At 34.3% G+C, this 21,480-nt stretch overlaps 1 protein-coding gene across 4 annotated transcripts in view; it reads left to right on the forward strand.

Moving 5' to 3' along the window:
• LOC140436737 (uncharacterized) overlaps nt 1-20,631 on the forward strand; it is a 167,799-nt gene extending 147,168 nt beyond the window's left edge. For 2 of the 4 annotated variants that reach the window (XM_072525801.1, XM_072525799.1), the window contains exons 6-7: nt 114-329; nt 11,341-20,631. In XM_072525801.1, the coding sequence (XP_072381902.1) occupies nt 114-329; nt 11,341-11,368 (244 nt within the window). In that variant the 3' untranslated portion in view covers nt 11,369-20,631. The remainder of the gene's footprint in view (nt 1-113; nt 330-11,340) is intronic. The other 2 variants (XM_072525800.1, XM_072525802.1) reach the window with 2 other exon arrangements.
• Nucleotides 20,632-21,480: the final 849 nt, after the last annotated feature.

Here is a 21,480-nt window from a genome sequence, read left to right on the forward strand (position 1 = left end):
GATTCTGAATATGCTATAAATGATTGCTTAAATATTGTAAACTATTGCATAATACTTCTAATAAAATTATCAAACCTCTTGTCTGGCAGTGACCGATTCTAACCCCTTGAAAGTAAAAACTTTTTCAGTACTGATGACGTCAGCGTTACCAGTACTAGCATTACCGACAGGTCCACACCATCTCCTGCGCATGCGCTTCGCCACGACATGCAGGCTTCGATGGACGGACATCAAATGTATCCAGAGGATTACTACTTAGCGCCGGATAAAGATAACGAATATATTTATGTCACCTATCCTCCGGATTTGAAGAGAAGACTTCTTGAAAGGTAAATTAGTGTACGTCTATTAGATTAATGTTTAGATCGTTAGAGGAAATAGCCAATTTAAATATGATTTGGACCAAAGAAAGGTAATGCTTTTTAAAGATTTGCTTATTTAATATTAAATAGTTGCAAGGATTCGTGTAACTAGAGCACCAGAATTTGGTCTAAATAACTGGGAAGGTATAATAGTCTACAGACTGGAGAACAGTAAGCTCAGTAAAACAAACTTGGAAGATTACTTAGAAATGCCATATTGGACAAAATAGTCGCGTTTTAACGCTTTTGATGAAGTATTCCTGAGAAAATTTCTCTTCACGTGATAATTTAATAAATAGTGGTTAAATTGGCATATTACGAGTATATTTATTTGTTACACTTAATGCCCAATAACTTTTCCATTTATTATCTTTCAATCTTATTATTATTATTATCTTTCAATCAGGCGTAAAAATATATTGCTGTTTAAAGCTCAAATCAAACCAAAGATGCTCATAACAAAATACGAAAGTCTCAGTATTTTAGTTTGAGTGACTATTATGTTTATTTTATCTCCAAGTATAGAACAGATATACGCTCCTACATCAGCTGCACAAGAAGAAGACATCATTAGGTTCTATGGTCATCTAGAAGAAACTGTTACCGCTATTCCAAATCGTGAACTAATCATAATTTTAGGAGACTTTAAAGCCAAAGTAGGAACATTTAATGGAAATATTGAAGGAGTGTTAAGCAAAGTTTAAAAAAAAAGACTGGGACAGAAAAATGAGAATGGCGACCGTCTAGTGAAGTTCTGTGAAGAACAACATCTTACAATTACAAACACGTTCTATCAACATCATCCATGGGGATTATACACATGTCACAGCCCAGATGCTCGAACAAGAAATCAGATAGACTACATCCTAATAAGATCAAGATGGAAGTAGTCGGCCATTAACTGTAAAACGTATCCTGGCGCAAACTGTGGAAGCGATTATCAACTTCTGGTGATGAACGTTCGACTTCATTTTCTCCAGGTCTCCAAGTCTCCAAAAGAAGACCTCTAAGAAAAGTCATGTCTCTAAATCCGTCATAAATCAAGGACTTTCAACAAAACCTAGAAGAAGCTCTTTCTTTAGACCAAGCAGATAATGACCCTGAGAGCACTTGGATCTATCTCAAAGATAAGGTAATCGAGGCTGCAAAAGACTGTAAGGCAGCGGTTTCCACGGGCCGTAAGCCGTGGATATCCGATAATACGGGAATTGTAATTCAACGCAGAAAAGAACATAAAACTAGATACGGAAAAAACGATGAATACAGAGCGTTATCGAAAGAAATCAGAAAACAATACCGCAAAGACAAAGCTGATTACATCTCTCAAATTAGCAAAGAGATAGAGGAACATGGCTGTCGAAATAAACTGAGGGATTTATTTCAGAAGATCAAACTCCTACCAGAGAATTTAAATCTCAAACGTGGTCTGTATTAGATAAAGAAGGTAATCTAAAGACCGAGACTGACGAAATATTGGAAACATGGCGAAACTACTGTGGCGAGCTATATAGAACTTACTGTCTTACTCGCTGAACTCAAAGATGCAATTAAATCGCTGAAGAGAAATAAATCCCCATACATTGATTCAATACCAGGTGAAATACTACAGTTACTAGGTAAAAAAAAAGGATTACATATCATCCATTCTATCCGAGTCGCTATTTGGAATTCAGGAAAATGGTCATCTGATTGGTGTACCTCCATTTATATCCCGCTTCACAAAAAAGGAACTACTACCAGATGTGAAAACTACCGCACACCACACTATCACTAATAACACATGCTAGTAAAATCTTGTTGCATATCATTAAAAACAGATTAAAAACCTATCTACATTACCAAGTACATCATGAACAAGCGAGGTTTGTAAAGGATATAGGTACACGGGAACAAATTCTGAACCTGAGACAACTCACTGAAAAGTCTAGAGAACTTCAAGTACCTATGATTATATGCTTCGTTTACTACCAAAAGGCAATCGATTGTGTAGGCTGGATAAATCTGTGGTCCATTTTAATAGAAATTTGCACACCAATGCACCTGGTGACAGTAAAAATATGTACCAGTGCAATATAGCAAAAGCACGACTAGATCAAAAGTTCTCAAATCAGTTCAAGACCGAAAGAGATATTAGATAAGGATGCGTGTTGTTACCTGACTTTATGGTGAACATGTCATGAGGATGGTTTTAGATGGATGGGCCGGTAGAGTAACAGTGGCTGGTAGTAAAATCTCCAATTTAAGATTTGCTGATGGCACTACACTTATAGCAGCAAATGAGCAAGAAATATTTAATCTCATGCGAAGAGTTGAGTACGAAAGCAATAAAGTTAGTCTGAAAATCAATAAAGCTAAGACAAAAATAATGGTGGTCGATAGATTCCACACTATTCAACTGACTAACATGTTACAGGAATACTAGATAGTGGACAGTTTTGCCTATCTCGGGTCTAGTATAACTAACGATGGTAACTGTGACGCAGAAGTTCGGAGACATATTGGTATGGCAAAAAATCCCAAATAAAGTAGACAGATCTATCTCTCAAAATATTTTCAAATTAATAATTCAGCTGGAAACTCATTCTGCGAAGCTCTCAGAGCAGCTGAAGATAGAGACCAATGGAGAAAAATCGTTAGGAATATTAGAAGAAATCACGATCCTCAGTAATGGGGAAACGATAAGAGAGAGAGAGAGAGAGAGAGATAGTATAGACATTATTTTAATTGTAATTCAATGTTATTGTAAACTTATGGAACAAAAATCTTGACTCTGACATATAGAACGATAAGTATTTATAAAAGGAAGCCTTGGTATTTAATTAGACAGTATTCTTTCTTGACCACCGAGTTTTTTAATTAATTAGTAATATGTAAGATATCACTTAAAATAGCGTAAGTGTAAATCTACGAGTTATACTCGTAGAGAACAAAATCAGGCAAGGACGGTATTATAAAATCTCATAAAAAAATGATGACGCTGAAGTGAAATAAGCAGAGTATTTAACAAAAATGCAAGCTGGACGGTAGACTAGAAGAACTATAAAAGGGAGGCAAAATTTTTAAAAAAAAAAAATAAAAATAATAACTGACTAGATGGACCAATGACATTAAAGGAATAGCGGAAAATTGGCTACATCTAGCCCAGAATTAAGAAAATTCTTATTTACAGCAATAGGTGCGACTGACTAATCCATGATGATTATTTGCGGTAGTTTTTGCCCTCGATTTAAAACATTATTGTCTTTAAGGTCTTTTTACGCTTTATCACCATTTTTTTGTAGGCTGACTTTCCTTTTCCATGTATGTGATGTATACCACCTTGTCACACGCCTCAAAAAATATGGGCCTGCAAGTAAATGAAAATAAAACTAAGATAATGGCATCAACACCCAACAATAGAGCCAGAAACATCGGCCACCAATTCACGGTTGATAATTCTACCTTTGAAGTGGTGGACAAATTCACATACTTAGGCTCCCTGATCACCAAGGAGAATGTCATGACGGAAGAAATCAAGCGAAGAATAATCCTAGCAAACAAATGCTATTTTGGACTGAGTAGACATATGAGAAGCAGAAACTTAAGCCAAAAAACAAAAACAACCATATACAAAACCCTTATACAACCAGTGTTGACATATGGGTCGGAGGCATGGACCATTTCCAAGGCAGATGAAAATCTCCTGCTTATATTTGAACGAAGGATCCTGAGAAGAATATTTGGTGGCATCTGTGAAAATGGTGTTTGGAGAAGGAGGTACAACTACGAGATATATCACAGATATAAACATATATTTGGTGGTAAAGACGTAGTATCTTTTATAAAAATAGGAAGACTAAGATGGGCAGGACATCTGGCAAAATCACAGCAGAACAACCCTCCTAGAAGAATCCTTATGTCACAACCTGTGGGAAGTAGAAAAAGGGGTAAACCAAAACTCAGATGGAGGGATGGTGTAGATGAGGATGGTAGACAAATAGGCGCAGCAAACTGGCAACAGTTGGCAATGGATAGAACTGACTGGCGTAATAGACTTGGGAAGGTCGAGGCTCTTTTATAGGGCTGTAGCACCAATGATGATGATGACTTTCCTTTTCTTTACCTTCTTTTATTTTATTCATATCTTTATTACCCTTTTCTCATTCACTCTTTCTTACTATTTCAGCTATCATTGGCTCGTTGTATAATCTGACTATATTTTCCCTCCCTATTCATTAGTTCCAAAAATTTTGTAAAAATTGTCCTTTTCCATATATTTATTTTTTTCTCCTTTAGTTGGTTTAGTACCCATGTTTTGCTTATACAGAGTGGACCAAAAGTCTGGAAACCCCTAACTATCTCTTAAATTTGTAGTCCGAATTGTACAAAAACCGCAATACTTCTATTTTGCAATATAGAGATTTCAAATTTTATGCTTGCAATATTGCCAGATTTACCATTTTTTTGATATCATTGGTAACTTTGGTTTTTTTAAATACAACACTCTGTATATTGTATTATTATTGGAATTCTCACTTCAATACGAGTTCAACCATATGTAATATTTTATATTTTATCTAGTCACGAAGGGTCTTAAATAAATAAAACTTCTCAGTGGCAAATAGTTTTGAAGTAATTCAGTAAATGTAGAATGCTGTGATTTTGACAATAATTCATAAAACTAACAATGGCTTGACCTTTATTAAAAAATTTTGTAAAATAAATTGTATTAATAACTAAAGTTATAATAAGTATTATATTTATTTTTAAAACAGTAATAAATAGGCTATACCTTTCTACAGATCATCTGAAAAACTTACATTTTGCAGCAACTGGCAACAGCGCTTTCCATAAGAGCCAATTTCTTATAGAGTGAGAGAAAAAATCAATTTTTTTCTAAATTCTGGGGAAATTTTGAAAAAATTCTAATGTTTATTCTGGTAATTTTTTGAGCATTTTTTGGTAGGAGTATAACGGCTAGTTGGATCGTGACGTATGAGGTGTCCTGTAAGGAGGAATAGAATACGATGACAAAGAAAAATTAAACATGGCGGCATTTCAAACGGGCTTTAGATACGTATCTTTGCTACTATAGGGCCAATCGTGACGTGAGAGGTATCATATGACAAGTTTTAGCGAATAGAATACCATGACCAAGAAAAATTAACCATGAGGGCATACCATAAGGACCTTAAGATTATATCATCTAAACATCTTCAAACGTCATAATAAAGATGGTGTGAAAAAGAGCGAATTACTATTTTAATTATGAATGACTAGGGCGAATTGTAAAGCGCTTTGAGGAAATTGGACGAGTAAAAGATAGGATCGAACAGGAAGACCAACAACTGTTATAAATTACAATAAGACTTAAGATTTAATGAGGAGTTTCGCTGAAGATCCACTTACATCCTTACGCAGAGCTGCACAAATACATGATGTAGGTCTTTCTTTAGTCTCATGTGAATTACATAAGAATTTATTCAACTCCTACAAAATCCGGTTGCTGCAAGAATTAAATGAAGATAACTACGAGAGTTGAGAATTTCGTTAACAAGATATGTTTTTCCGACGAAGCAATATTTATACTGTGTGGGAATGTAAATCTTCAAAATTTAAGGTATTGAAGTAAGGGAAATCCACACTGGATTTGTACGTGAAAACCATACTGAGAGACCACAAAAACTGAATGTATGGTTGGGTATAGTGGGTACTCAGTTAATAGGACCGTTTTTTATAGAAGGAAATTTGACAAATGATAATTATAAAATACTACTTATAAATCAAATTGTACATACCCTGAAAACACAAGTTTGGAGAAAATTTTAATGAGATATGGTTTCAGCAAGAAGGAGCTCTGGATCATTTTGGTGTAAATTTTCGGCGTTACTTAAATTCGACATTTTCCGGACGATAGTGTGGTAGATTAGGTAGTATTGAATAGCCCCCTCGTTCACCCGATTTGAATCATAAAGATTATTTTTATTGGGGATACTTAAAAAGTAGAATTTATAAAATTAAACCAGCAAGTGTGGCAGAGCTAGGGCAAAAAATTGTCGATGAATCTATATTAATTTCTAAAGAAACATGCATGAGAAATGTGCATTCTACCATCCTTTAGGATACTCTCAAATTAACTACGGAGGACATTTTGAACACTTATTAGGTAGACAAGTATTACATTTAGTAATGTAATAAACTTCCAATTATTATGTTCCAATTCAGCTGTAAATAATTTGAACAAAAAAATTTATTGACACGATTACGCGTTTCTAGACTTTTGTTTTATCTTTTTAAGATGTTCATGACTACATAAAATCGAAAGTATTGTATACAGTTGAACTGTTATTGAAGTGGAGATTTCAATAAAGGTACAATATACAGTGTGTCATATTTAAAAAACTAAAGTGACTAATGATATCAGAAAATTGGTAAGTCAAGCAGCGTACAAATATCAAATTTCTAATTTTCATGTTACACAATAGGTGTATCCCTGTTTTTGAATAATTCGAAGCATCCATTTAAAAGATAATTAGGCGTTTCCAGATATTTGATCAACTCTGTACATGGAACTCTGATCTTAACAGTCATATGATAATAATTTTATTAAGAAGTTTTGTGTAGGACTTCTGCTTTAAAATGTTCTTTCTGTATTTTTGTATCTAACTGATGCCTGTATGTCTCGAATTCTCGAAAAGAAATAGAGAAGAAGAGAAACTGTTATTTGGTCCCAGTAAAAAAATACAAAGAAGTCCAGTTAAAAGTCACAGAGATGAAAACAAAATAGATCAAATACTAAATATGATAAAAAATTTAACAATAGAGTTACAAGAATTAAAAACTGATGTAAAAGAAGTAAAAACGGAACAAAAACAATACAGAGAAGAAATGAGGGAACTCAAAACTGAACTAGCAGAATTAAAACAAGAGAATAGTAAAATCTGGAAAGAAAATGAACAAAACAAAAAGGATCTGAATGAGACAAAAGGACGCCTTGAAAGGCTGGATAGAAAAAGAAAAGAAAATAATGTGATAATACAGGGAATGACAATAGAAACTGGAGATAGAAGAATACTAAAAGAAATAATAGGAAATTTTATGACAAAAGAGCTAAATATTACCGTAAATATAGAAGAAGCAGTGAAACTAGGAGATAAAACATGTTTAGTCAGACTGCCAAACAAAGAAGAAAAAACAAAAATTATGGAAAACAAAAGTAAACTTAAAGAAGTGAAAAAAGAAAAAATTTATATAAACAATGATCTAACGATAGAGGAATTACAAATACAGAAGGAAATACGAAGAATAGCAAAAGATGAAATAAAGAAAGGTAAACGTGTCCAAATTAAAGCCAACAAACTTATAATAGATGGTCTAGAAAGGAGATGGAATAGAAACACCAACCAGCTGGAGGACCATCATGGAGGTGTTCAAAAAACTAGCAAGGGATGAGACGATGCATTATTCGTTGACGGACGAGGCAAAGAAACAGGAAATGACTGCAGATAAACCCGGGTACAACAAAAGTGAAATAAAGAAAGATAGACAAGAAAACAACAATAAAAGACGAAGACAACAGAACAAAAAAAATAGAGAGTTGAAAATAAGCACATGGAACATAAGAACTATGCTAGCTCCAGGAAAAATGCTAGAAATAGGAAAGGAACTCAAAAAGTATAAAATAGATATTGCAGCACTGCAAGAATTACGCTGGGAGGGACAGGGACAGATTGATAAACAAGACTTTACAATGTTATATTTAGGAGGAAAGAAGCAAGGGCAAAAAGGCGTGGGATTCATGATACTAAGGCACCTAAGAGAGAAAATTATAAATTTCAAGCCAATATGCGAAAGAATGGCTTATGTTAGAGTCAACAGCAAACCATTTAATATATCAGTCTTGAATTTATACGCCCCCACAGAAACAAGCAATGCAGACGAAAAAGAAATCTTTTATGATAAGGTCGAAGAGGAGATAGAAAAAATACCCAAAGAAGATGTCATATTTGTACTAGGAGACCTCAACGCCCAGATTGGAAAAAAAGACTTTTTACAACAAATTGCAGGAAAGCATACAATACACGAAAACACGAATGACAATGGGCAAAGACTATGTAACCTAGCAACAAGAACAAATTTGTTAAGAAGCTCAACAAAATTTGAACACCCTAAAATACATAAGGTAACATGGAGGTCACCAGATCAGAAAACATATAGTCAAATTGATCACATAACGATTAATAAACGAAAACAATCGTCAATAAAAGATGTAAGAACGTTCAGAGGTGCGTGTGCAGATTCAGACCACTACATGGTCACAGCCACTATAAGACAAAAAGTTAAAATTGAAACAAAACAAAAACACCAACATAAAAAGTGGAATGTCAATAAAATGAGTAATGAAGAAGTAAGAAAAAAATATGAAGAGGCAGTAACAGTTCAAATAAAAGAGAAATACAAAGCAGAAGATATAAACACAGAATGGGAGACGATCAAAAAAACAATAGAAGAAGGTGCAAATGTGCAGATAGGTAAAAGTCAGGCTAAAACAAAAAACGGATGGTATAACCAAGAATGTAGAGAAATAACAGGAAAAAAAGTGCAAGCCAGAAATAAATGGCTAAGAACAGATAAAGAGGAAGACAGAGAAGAATATGAAAAATTAAGAATGAATGCTAAGAAAGTGATAAGGCAAAATAAAAGAAGATGGTAGACAAAAAAATGCAGGAAATAGAGCAGGAAAGAACAAACAGAAATACGAAAAGTTTTTACAAAAAGATTAAAGAACAAAACAAAAAATACAAGGGCAAAACAAACGGAATAAAAAATAGAGAGGGAATAGTGATAATAGAGGACCAAGAATACAAGCAAGTATGGATAGATTACTACAGAGAGCTCTTGACGGAGGAAACAACAGAAGAAGAAATGTATAACGAGGAGGAAACGGTGCACGAAGAAGAAGCAGATGAAGTAGATGAAGTAGACATCGACATTTCAAAAGAACCAACATTAGAGAAATTGGATGAAGTAATACAGAGAAGCAAAAATGGAAAAGCCCCTGGTAAAGATGGAATTAATATGGAACTAATAAAATACGGGGGAAGGGAACTAAGAGGAAAAATACTGGCACTATTGAAAAATATATGGAAAGAAGAGAAAATGCCAAGGGACTGGGAGGTAGGGCAGATCATAACAGTACATAAAAAGGGAGACCAACAAATCTGTGAAAATTATAGAGGAATAACGTTACTAAATACAACATATAAAATATTGACATCAATAATAAAAAAGAGTTTATCAAAGATCACAAAGAAGACGGTAGGACAGTACCAATGTGGATTCACAGAAGAAAGATCTACAATAGATGCAATACACACAATAAAACAAATAATGGAAAAAGCAAACGAGTATAAATTAGAATTGAAAATGTTATTCATAGACTTAAAACAGGCATTTGATTCAATTAAAAGGAACGGATTAATGATAGCACTTAAAAAATTAAAAATTCCACATAAACTCAGAAAATTAATAGAAATGACAATGAGAACTACAAAAATAAGCATAAAGACACAAAGAGGAGAGACAGAGGAATTCAGTATAAATAAAGGGATAAAACTAGGAGATGCCTTATCAGCAACGCTATTTAATCTAGCATTAGAATATGTACTACGAAATATAAATAAAGGAAATCTCAGAACAAGAGGTGGTCAAATAATTGCATATGCAGACGATATTGCTATTATTGCAAAGAATAGAAAAATAATGAAAGAAATGCTAGACAAAATAAGAGAGAAAGGGGAGGTAATGGGGCTAAGAATAAATCAAGAAAAGACAAAAATATTAAGATTAGGGAAAAACCAATGAAAGAAAAAATCAAAACAGGAAGTTCTGAGTTTGAAGAAGTAGAATACTTCAAATACCTAGGAGTTGCAATAAGTAAATCCGGAGAAAGGAAATCCGAAATAAAAGAAAAAATATTAGCAGCGAACAAAGCTTATTTTGCAAACAAAAGATTACTTAAAAGCAAAACACTGACTAAAAAAAGTAAGATGAACATTTATAACACCATAATTAGTCCAACAGAGCAAAATGAATATAGAAGCAGAACAAATGCAGAAATTAAGGAAGAACTTAACGAAGACATCGTAACTAAAATAAAGCAATGCAGAGTTAGATGGTTAGGTCACATTTGGCGAGCAGGCGATGAGGCAGTGACATACGCAATGATAGAATGGAATCCAGGAGGAAGAAAGAGAAGGGGATGACCGAGATCAAAGTGGCTGCAAGAAGTTGAAGAAGACCTCCAAAGGACAGGAGTCAGAGAATGGAGAGGAAGAACTAGAGACAGGAAAAAATGGAGAGATATTGTCAAGAAGATAAGATAAACAAAAAAGACTGATCCACTTAAGAAATAGGATCTAGAAAGCATTTGCGATTTAACCTCACACTGGGGTGTATAGCCATTATATATATATATATATATATATATATATATATATATATATATATATATATATATTTATATATATATATATATATATATATATATATATATATATATGTATATATATGTATATATATATATATATATATATATATATATATATATATATATATATATATATATATATAAATGACCTTATTTAAACTTTTATTTAAATGGTATCTGTGCACAGTTTTAAATGATTATGTCGCTATAACATTACAAAAACAATGTACATGTAGGTACCATTAGTAGTTTATTTATCCAAAAATTCATTAACTTTTTTAATTTTTGTGAGTCACACAAACATAGTGGCTGCAGAATTATAAACTTCACCATATTTGCATAAATATTTACGTAGATTAATTCACAAGCAATTGTGTTAAACCTAGATACGTCAATGAGACGATGATTTTTACATGTTAGTTCACTAATGTTTTTGTATCTCTTTAGTCCAAATTATATGCACATTGGCTCCGATTTCCTTCTAGTGTAAACGTATTTTTACTTTTTTAGCTGCTACAATCGAACTACCCGCTTGTGAGAAATAGTTACAAGATTAGCTAGAAATATTTTTTAATAGCATTCCTGCCGACCTCTCTTAAACCATCTTCAAGTTTTCGTACAAAATGTAGATTAGTTCAAGTTTGTACAATTAGTTCTGCCAAAAATTATCTTTGTATAGTAACCTACAAACTACAATGTACCAATTTTTCATCAAGTACCTTATTAGATTTTGCAATTAGTGCATACCGAATATTATTACGCTCGTTATGTAATAGTGACTTTTCCTCACAATACTTCATTCAATTTCAAGATAAGTTCGAGGTAAACAGATTCAAACACGTGATCGGTGGGTGTGTCGTGTCGACGTAGCTTATCACCGGTTAGCACTTAATTTCTAACCAATAACAAGCTACGACGATACCACACCCACGGATTACGTGTCTGGATCTGTTTACCTCTAGCTTATCTTAAAATTGACCGAAGTATATAATAATAGAATTTGCATAAAGGCATTAGTCATTGGAAGTACCTACTGTCCCCATAATAATATCCATAAAGCAACATGGACTTCGTCTGATGGAACACAAAAAATAAAATAGATCACATCCTAATAGAAACCAGGCACTTCTCTAATTTAATGGATGTACCAAAAGGCTAGTATATATTAAGACCACTTCTTGTAAGGCACTAAAATATGAGCAAGAATCTCACAAGCAAAAAAAGGTTGAAAGAACCCACCAGGTATTAAAATTACCTTGAAAATGAAAACACAATAGACGAGAATTTTTCAGCTAGCGAGCAATGGGATATATGCAGAAGAACAATTAAGAGGAAGCGGCAAATGACTTCCTCGGACCAAAAGGAGCCACTCCACGCAACGTTTATATTCTCTACATTTCTCTGTTAATTGTCGGACTATGATAACATTGTCATTGCAGGTTCTTTCTTTACGAAAGTCATTCTGTTCTTCTAGCAGTGGCATATCAGCAATTGTTTTTAGCCTGTTGTTTAAAATTCGATCATATAATTTGTCTTATGTGTTTAAATGACGTATACCTCTACAATTTCCACAGGTGTTTTGATCTTCTTCGTTTATAGTGAAATTATTTCTGCCGTTTTTAATTGTTTTAAGGCTTCTTGTATTGATCTAGCGAAATATTATCTCATGTGTATGGTTATCTACTGTTGGTAGTAATGTACTAAGATTCTATGGATTTTATATCTTCTGCGGTGGGTTCCAGATGGAAATAGTGGATGAAGTCATGAGTGCTGGTCTGTATTCTCGCTTGTCCAAGTTTAAGTGGGAGGATTCCTGGATTATCCTTCAGGTTTTGAATTTGAACTTGTTGGGCTGCTACTAAGGTTTTAGCGTTAGTCTTTGACTGGTGTTTGATGTTCTTTTTGTGTATTGACGTATCTTGAGTGTCTATTGTCACCGGATTGTTATTTTTCACAATGCGGGAAGAAAATCTCTGAATAAGTTTGTTTCTTTTTACTGTTTTTCTAGTGTAAACTTTTGTGCTGGGGTTATAAGTTATTGGTGTTTGTCTTTTTCCATTTTTTTTCTTGATATTTTTTTGTTTGGTTTCTTATAGCTTTTTGTTTATTTTACTGTAGATTTCTTTTTTCTTTAGTCAGTGGTTCTGTGTATAGTTATTTATTAGGGTTCTATTAATGACGATGTCAAATGGATCTTGAGGATCGATATGGCCATTGAGAATTTCGATTGGCTTTTGTTTAGTTGATGACTAAATGGAGTTGTTATATCCCAAAATAGCATATAAAATATGTCCTTTAATACCCAAAGTTTTCGGTTTTCTCTAAGTATTCGGTGTTCCAAAATTGTAGAGTGAAACTGTTCTATTATTCCGTTCGATTGTGTGTGACAGTCCATGGTGGGTTGTTGCGTTGGATCCTTCTATGGGATATGATTGGCTATATTTCTAGAATGCATCAATTATTGTAAGAAATTTTTATCCGTTAGTTTGGAATGTGTCCATATGAATGATTTCTAATGGTTTCGTTGGAGTTGGTGTTACCATTAATTTAGGCTTAATTGAATTTTTGTCATACATGTTAGGTTGGCACGTATCACAAAGGTCGATAACTTCTTCGATGTCTTTCTTTGGCGTAGTCCAGTAGCAGCGTTTTTCTTATTTGAGCTTCGGTTTCGTTAATTCCTCTGTGGTTAGTCTGCCCTTGATGGTAGTTCTCTATAATTTTTTTTGTCTCTCTGCGCTGTTTTTATCTTCCAGGAGGCTGTTACATTTGACAAGATCGAATGCTGAATTTTTAAAAGTTTCTCGTGGAATATTGCGTAGGGATTTGTAAAGTTCATTATTCTCGAACAGAATGGCGTATTTCTTTTTTGGATCTATATAGTTATTGAAAAACTGAAAAATGTCGTTATAAGGATTGTTTTTTATTTTCAATTGGACATGCATTCTCTTCTTTGTTACAAAACATTGCTCTGTGAGTGAGTCGTTTTGCCAGGTTATAATTTACTATCTTAAAAATTATTTGATTATTGTAACAATTTAGTAGTTTCTCGCTAATTGAAATTTCCACTATTGGATTTTCCGCCGTGGATTGTTTGGTTACATCTGCATCGTTATCTTCTTGCTTAACTTTGGATTTTTGCTGTTTGCTGTCTTCATGTAGGATTTCGTCTATTATCTTCATTTCTTCGGGAGTTAACGTTGCAGTCTGATTTTTTTGATGATTTTGTCTAAGTCGCTTAAGGGGTTGTTGGATTCGAAATTTGTTGATACTCTTCGGCTCGTTCGGTTAGAAATTCTTCTAGTTCGGGAACTGCGGTTATTAATCATAGAGATATCATCGTCACCTTTTTTTGACAGAAGTTTCATTATTTCTTCCCTGTTCTCATCTACACTATTTAATTCTTTCATGTGAATTTTGACACGGAATAAAGCATCTTCATTGGTGTTGGATTTGCCTTTTTTATATATTACTTCGAAGTAAAATTCCTCTCCGTAATTTATTCTATCCATATCTTTTTGTCCATTATGTGCATCTGTGCAGTGTTGTTTTCTTGTTTACTAAATTGCCACATAATTTTGTAAGCTACCTCCTGTCTTCCGTATGTTGTTTTCAATATTGGATATACGGGAAATAATAATAGTTTAAATAAAAAATCAAAAGAAATCGGACTGTGAATAAATCTATCAAAAACTAAATATCTAGCAAACGAATTGTTAGATAGATATGAGAAAATAACTCTGGACAATCAAAATATACAGAAGTTTCAATCTTATGTATACTTAGGACCAAAAATCAACATCAACAATAGAAAACCTTTAAATCTAACCTACCAAACACTCTAAAAGCCAAAACTTTCGACCAGTATATACTGCCAGTCCTAAAGTATGGAACCAAAACATAGATTTTTAACAACAGCATAATTTATAAACTGCAAGTAACTCAAAGAACTATGGAACGTAACAGGATCAATAATATACTCAGCGATGGTATGCCTAATGAGGAAATAAGAAGAGACTGGGAGACTTCCACGTAGGAAGAATGGAAGACAATCGATGGACTACGCGAACTGTCGAAATGGACGTCTGATACCAAAAGAATAGCTGGTCACGAATTGATACAAAAAACAAAGATGCCTTAAGGGAAGCTTACATCCGACGATGAATAAAGAATATAGTCCAGTGGACCACGGTTTTTAACTCAGAATTCCATCAACAGCCATCGCTTTTGTTGAAATTTTAACAGCAGGTAAGCAGTACCTTAATAAGTAAAATCTACCCTATGCCGAAGTGTTCTTTTATCCTGTTGGTACAATCCTCCTCAACTAGAGTTGGAAACCTTTATATTAAAAATATCATCAAAAATCGATAGAAAAATAGTTTTTTCGAAAAATGAATTCTTTTAGACATCAAAATTGAAAATTTCAATTGTTGTTACGTTTACTATACTACCCTTGCTATTTCTACCCTAACTGAAATTAAACTTTATACATTTAAAACTAACTTTATTTAATTATTATTAACAGGATCTAAGATTTTGAAAAAAAATAATAATTTTGAAAAAACTATGGTCAGAGTGGAAAAAATATTTTTGACATTTTTAAAACCCATTTTTACAAATAAGTACAAAAATATTAAAGGTACGTAAAATTTTCTACACAGCAAAAGTTAAGATTTTTTTTACTGAAAATTTCGCTTTTCAATTAATTGTTGTAGCTTAAACATTAACTCAGATATGGTCTGTTTAAAGTTCGCATTAGCATGTAACTGGTACCGTTTTGGAGCCCTTTATATGTAGCCCTTTTAACTTTAAAGGGCTTAGGAAATTTTTAACTTTTATAATCATATAGGTTATGAAATTCCTTTTAAAATGGTTTTTTGATCGACTGTCTAGCTTGAAAATTAGCCAAGAGAGCCATTACACCAAACTTTTTTTTTTCAAATTCACCGTCAATTCCAGAGACCTACCTGCTAAAAAACACCCTCCTCAACCATGAATTACCGGCCGGACCTCCCTGATTAAGACGCAACGTCGCGTCGGTACGGCATTTACCCGATCTCTTATTCACGCGCAATTCTCACGCATTCACGCACTTTCTCACTACGACTGAATCCTTCTCTCCCGTTGTTCCTCCCCATTCATATTCAATTTTTTCGCCTCTTCTCGTCCTGCTTTATCTTCTTGCTTTCTCCTAGACACCCTGCTCCCTTCGGGTCGCCTTTCTTCTTGTTCCTTTCTCTCCAACGTTCTCTTCACATATCTCTGAAATGCTCTCCACCGATCTGACGACCTAAGCATCTCTTCCACCAGTTCGCTGACTAATTGCACCCTACTTCCTAGCTCTCTCTCTCTCTCAAACGGGCTCCTCTTGCTATCCATCTATCGCATACCAATAAAGTGTGTGAGACAGTGTCCGATATTTCACACTACAAGCATTTGTCATTTTCTGCTTTTCCAAATCTGTAAAGGTAGGCCTTGAAACAACTATGTTCTGTAAGCACCTGCGTCAGGTAGTAATCCAAACGCCGATGTTCGCAGTCCATCCATCTTCTCAGATTAATAATCAGCGACTTCGTCCACTTCGCCACTCTTCTCATCTCGTCCCATTCCTCTTGTCACAACATGGTAGACCTCTCCCTTTTTTCTTTTTGTAAACGTTCTGTTGCTATGTCTTCATTTCTTCTCTCGTATACTCTTCACCTTTCCTCCACTAGCACGTGCGTCGGAATACTTCTTCTTCTTCTTCCTTTGAGCTATCCGTTTCGGACGTTGGCTATTAACAAGGCTATTTTGACTTTGTTTACGGCACCTCTGAACAGTTCGGTCGATGTTAGTCCGAACCATTGTCGCAGGTTGTGCATCCATGAGTGTCGTCTTCTTCCCGGTCCCCTCCTACTGTCGATTCTTCCTTGGACTATTAACTGTAGCAGCTGGTACTTAGTATGCCTCATGACATGTCCGAAGTACACAAGCTTCCGTTTCTTTACGGTGAAGATTATTTCTTTGCTTTTGCCTATTCTCTGCATTACTTCCACGTTACTGATGTGGTCTGTCCAGGATATCCGAAGAATACGGCGATATATCCACAGCTCAAAGGATTCTAGTTTCTTCAGAGTGGCTTCCGTTGTGGTCCATGCCTCTGCTCCATAGAACAAGACCAGGAAGACATAACACTTGACCAGTCTTAATTTTAGTTCCATTGAGATTTTGCTTGTGATACTTTTTCATATTGTTGAACGCGTTTCGCGCTTTTTCGTCGGAATACACCCAGTGAAAACTCCTAGCGTCTCGGTAGAGACTATTCTGTATGCACATGCCACCCTCAACAGACTCTTGCTGTCTGCTCGGGTAAACTGCCTTCTGTATACGTTTGTTAAAACTGTAGTACTCCAGACAGGCGCTACATAGAGGACGATCGATTACATGTTTGACATGATCCCCCACCACGGCGTATCTCACCGCTGCTTCTCCTTTAAGTGCTGCGCCACCTTCCGTATTGACTCAGAGTCATACCTAAATATCTCACCCATTTCTTTGGAACCACTCTCTTTCCCGCACATTCGAATGTTATCCCGTCCCTTTTTCTTGGTCCCTTAAGAACTATAGCCTCGGTCTTACCCGCAGCCAGTTCTAGGCCATGCATTTTTTTCCATTCCTCGACTTGGTCGAATGTACGCTGTACACCGAAGATAAGGTACTCCCTGTCCCGCGCCACTACCAACTACCAGCATAGCGAAGTCGTCCACGTCCACAACCCCGCCATATACCAGGTTACACAGTGTGGGTTCTAGAACCCACCCCTGTGCACTCCAGCCGTGACGTTAACCACCACTCCTTTTTCTCCTACAATTTTCCTCTCTGGCAGATAGTTCGAGTTCAAATCCATCAAGTACCTCGGACACCTCTCTCGTAAAGCATTTATTACCTATTTCCATTTTAATGTGTTGAAAGCATTTCGGACGTGAAAAATAACAATAGGATCGCCCACCTCTGTAACTTAAAATTAACTAAAGTTAACTTTAACTTTTTCAACCTGAGAGGGGTGGTTGTTAAGAGATGAAAATGTGTAAAACAATTATTATATAAATTGAACTCGGTTAAATATAACTCGATAGTGAGTTAATATAAATCATGTACCAAATTATATAAATATGAACGTGAATAATCTTTTCAATGTTTCTTAATACGGGACGATTTTTAAATGTAGAAAATTTGGAGTATTTCAGTTAAACACAATACGAAAATTGTGAAGTATGACAAATTCACTAAATTCTTTTTTTTTATCTTTAATTTAAGAGAGAGGGAGCTTTATATGGGATGAAATAAATTAAAAATGGTTGACAAATTATAAATAGTAACTTACAGTATCATACAACTTTAATTCAAACCATATAAATGTTTTGTGTTTCAACTTATTAAATGTTTCAAGTTATAATTTTATAGAGTTTTTGCCGTAAGAGGTTGTTTTCATCCCTCAGAATAATAAGCAGATATCGGCATAGGGTACATTTTTAAGTTAAGTAAATAGAGGTTAATTCCAAAATTTCATCTAAATCGCGTGTTAATGGAAATCGAAGGTTATACCATATTTTTATCGTGGTACACTGGACTAATATGAAAATGTAGATTATTGAAAATATTAATGTTAGCACAACTTAAAAGCGCTAGTCACTATTACATAACAGAATCAAATTCAAAAATACATTTAAACTTTACATATTTTGAAAATATTAGAAGAGCTTTTATATTTACAAAAGTTAAATAAATTCTTCAGTCTGTCGATTTCATTTTCTTATTTATAAATTTTTTACATTAACTATAATACAAAATTTGGCCGAATAATTCGGCAGATATCTGTAATGTTGAAATTAGTAGCTTCACCTTTAATTAGGTATATATACATCAGCCCAAACAGGCCCTAGAGGCCCAAACTTCACTGGTTTTCTTTTGTTACTTCCTATCTTGTGCTAGGTTTCTCCAGTTTTCTCCAGTACTCCTAACAATTATGTCTTTTTTTACCGATTCCATCCATTTTCTTCGTGATCATCTTCTTTTCCTTTTTGTGCCAATTTTAGTATTTATTAATTCTTTGGGGACTCTTTCTTCCTGCATTCTAGCAACGTGTCCGAGCCATCTTTCAACTTTCGCAATGTTTGAAATTTTTTGTTGTCCATATAGTTGCAGAATTTCATTATTTGTTCTTCTCCTCCAGATATGCCCATCTTTTACACCTCCATACATTCTTCTGAGTATCTTTCGCTACCATATATCTTGCTTCGGTTTTATGGTTTTTTAAGAACCAGGTCTCGCTAACATAAAGCACCGTTGGTCGTATAACCGTTGTATATAGTCTTCTTTTTGCTCCTTTAGGATATTTTCTTTAATCTCAGCATATTATTTAGAGTTCCAGCACTGTTACTACCTTTACTCATTCTATTGTTCTGAAGCTATTTTCTTGTGGCATGTTAATGTAATTACTATTTAAATGGGAATAAGCCACAATTAAAGGTTAAATTAGGGTTATTGACGTTTCAATTTCCACTTCGGAAGCAAGAAACATTGATGTTTGTATTTTGAGAACGATTTCCGAAGTGGAAATTGAAACGTCAATAAACCTACTTTAACCTTTAATTGTGGCTTATTCCCATTTAAATAGTAATTACTTTACTTATTCTTTTTCGATTTCTTGTCCCTTCATTTCTATTTGTTAACGTTACTCCCAAATAATCGAACTGTCCAAGTATCTCAAAGTTTTACTCCTTGTCTGAGGCAGCTCCTTTCCAAAACTGTCCTTTGTTGTTCCAACAATATTCATTATTTCCCCTTATCTCAATGTACTTTGTTTTCTCTTCATTTACTTCCAGCCCATACTCCCCGGCTGTTCTCTAGAGTCTTTAGTGTGTATATGGCTTTTTCTTAGAATTCTGTCCAGTATTATATTAAAAAATACCCTAGATAGTGGCTCCCCTTGTCGCAGGCCTCTAGTGATATTAAAGCTGTCAGAGACATGACCTTCTATCATAACTTTACTTTTGGTTTCATTAAGAAGGGATTTAGTTAACCGTATTATTTTATCCGAAAAGTTAAAATTGTTTATTGTGTCATATGCTTGTCGAAAATCAATAAACAATATGTTTAGTGACAGATTGAAATCATATGAACTAGTCAGGATCTGTTTAACTGTAAAAATTTGGTCTATTACTGATCTATTTGCTCTAAAACCAGCTTAATATTCACCCAGATTTTCTTTAATCTTGGCATTAATTATATTTCTGATCGATATAGCTAAAACTTTATACGTTGTGTCTTGTAATGCTATACCCCTGTAGTTTTTACATTCCGTAACATTTCCTTTTTTGTGTATTGGACATAGCACGCCTTTCTTCTACTATTTTGGTATTTGCTCTTTGGTTCATACTTCACGTATCAACTCTGTGATGTTTTCCTGTAGGCTTTGGCCACCTTCCTTTAGGAACTCTGCTATGATGATATTTTCACCAGGTGCTATATTATTTTTTAAACTTTTTATTGTGTCTATTATTTCTCTTTTTGTTGGTATTTCATCATTGATTTTATGGTTTACGTCTCTGTAGAGCAATATCTTAAGAGCAATACAGTGGCTCCTGTATTGCTCTTAAGATATTGTTCTTCATCGATGTTTAGTACAGTTTTAAAATATCTGGCTCATCTGCCGTTTTTCGTCTATTCCTCCTACTAAATGTCCGTCCTCATCTGTATACTATTTAGGGTGGGGTTTTATATTGACTTCGTTCTTTTTTTATTTCTTGGTAGAAGTTCTTGACTTTGCGAAATCTTCTTTAATATTATTTAATTTTTCTTCCAGGTACAACCTTTTCTTTGTTCTGCATATTTTCTATAACTCCCTTCTCTTTTCAGCATATAGTTCTCTATTGTTCAAATTATTATTCTTTATGCTATTGATTCTGGGTCTACTTCTCTCCTCAATCGCTCTTACAATCATTATCACGCCAATCTTTTTGTCTTCTTTGGGAGGGTTTTGGTAGTGCTAACTCAGCTGCTTATTGAATCGTTTCTCTGAGCCGCTCCTACCTACTATCTATGTCTTGTGCTACTTCCTGTTCTGATAGTTTCCCCTCTACTTGTTCTTGTAATTTTTTCCTAATTTCTTCGTTCTGCAATTTACGATACCACTTTTCACCTGCTGGCTATTCCTCCTAGTATATGTGGGCATCATTTGTTCCATTTTTACTTTTACCAGGAAGTGGTCTGAATCTTCATCCGTTCCTCTATAACTTCTACTGTCTTTAACGGCCTTCATTTGTTTCGCTTCAATTAATATATGGTCTATCTGATTAATTGTTTGACCATCTGGTGATATTTAAGTACCTTTATGAATATCCTTATGATCAAAATATGTGCTCACAAAACGCATATTATTTTCAAAAGCAAATTCAATTAATCTTCTGCCATTTAGAATGCTGTCTCTGTATTTGCTCTTTCCGCCAAATATTTGTCTATAAGCATCCTCCCTACCAACTTTTGCGTTAAAATCTCCTACGTCATCATACGATGGTATTTCGTGCAACAGTTTTTCGAGTTGTTTATAAAAGTCTTTAATATCCTCATCCTTATCTTCGGTTGGGCCATGTACATTTATAAATGTTGTTT

Source organism: Diabrotica undecimpunctata, chromosome 3 (genome assembly GCF_040954645.1).
Source record: "Diabrotica undecimpunctata isolate CICGRU chromosome 3, icDiaUnde3, whole genome shotgun sequence".
Classification (NCBI taxonomy): Eukaryota; Metazoa; Arthropoda; class Insecta; order Coleoptera; family Chrysomelidae; genus Diabrotica; species Diabrotica undecimpunctata.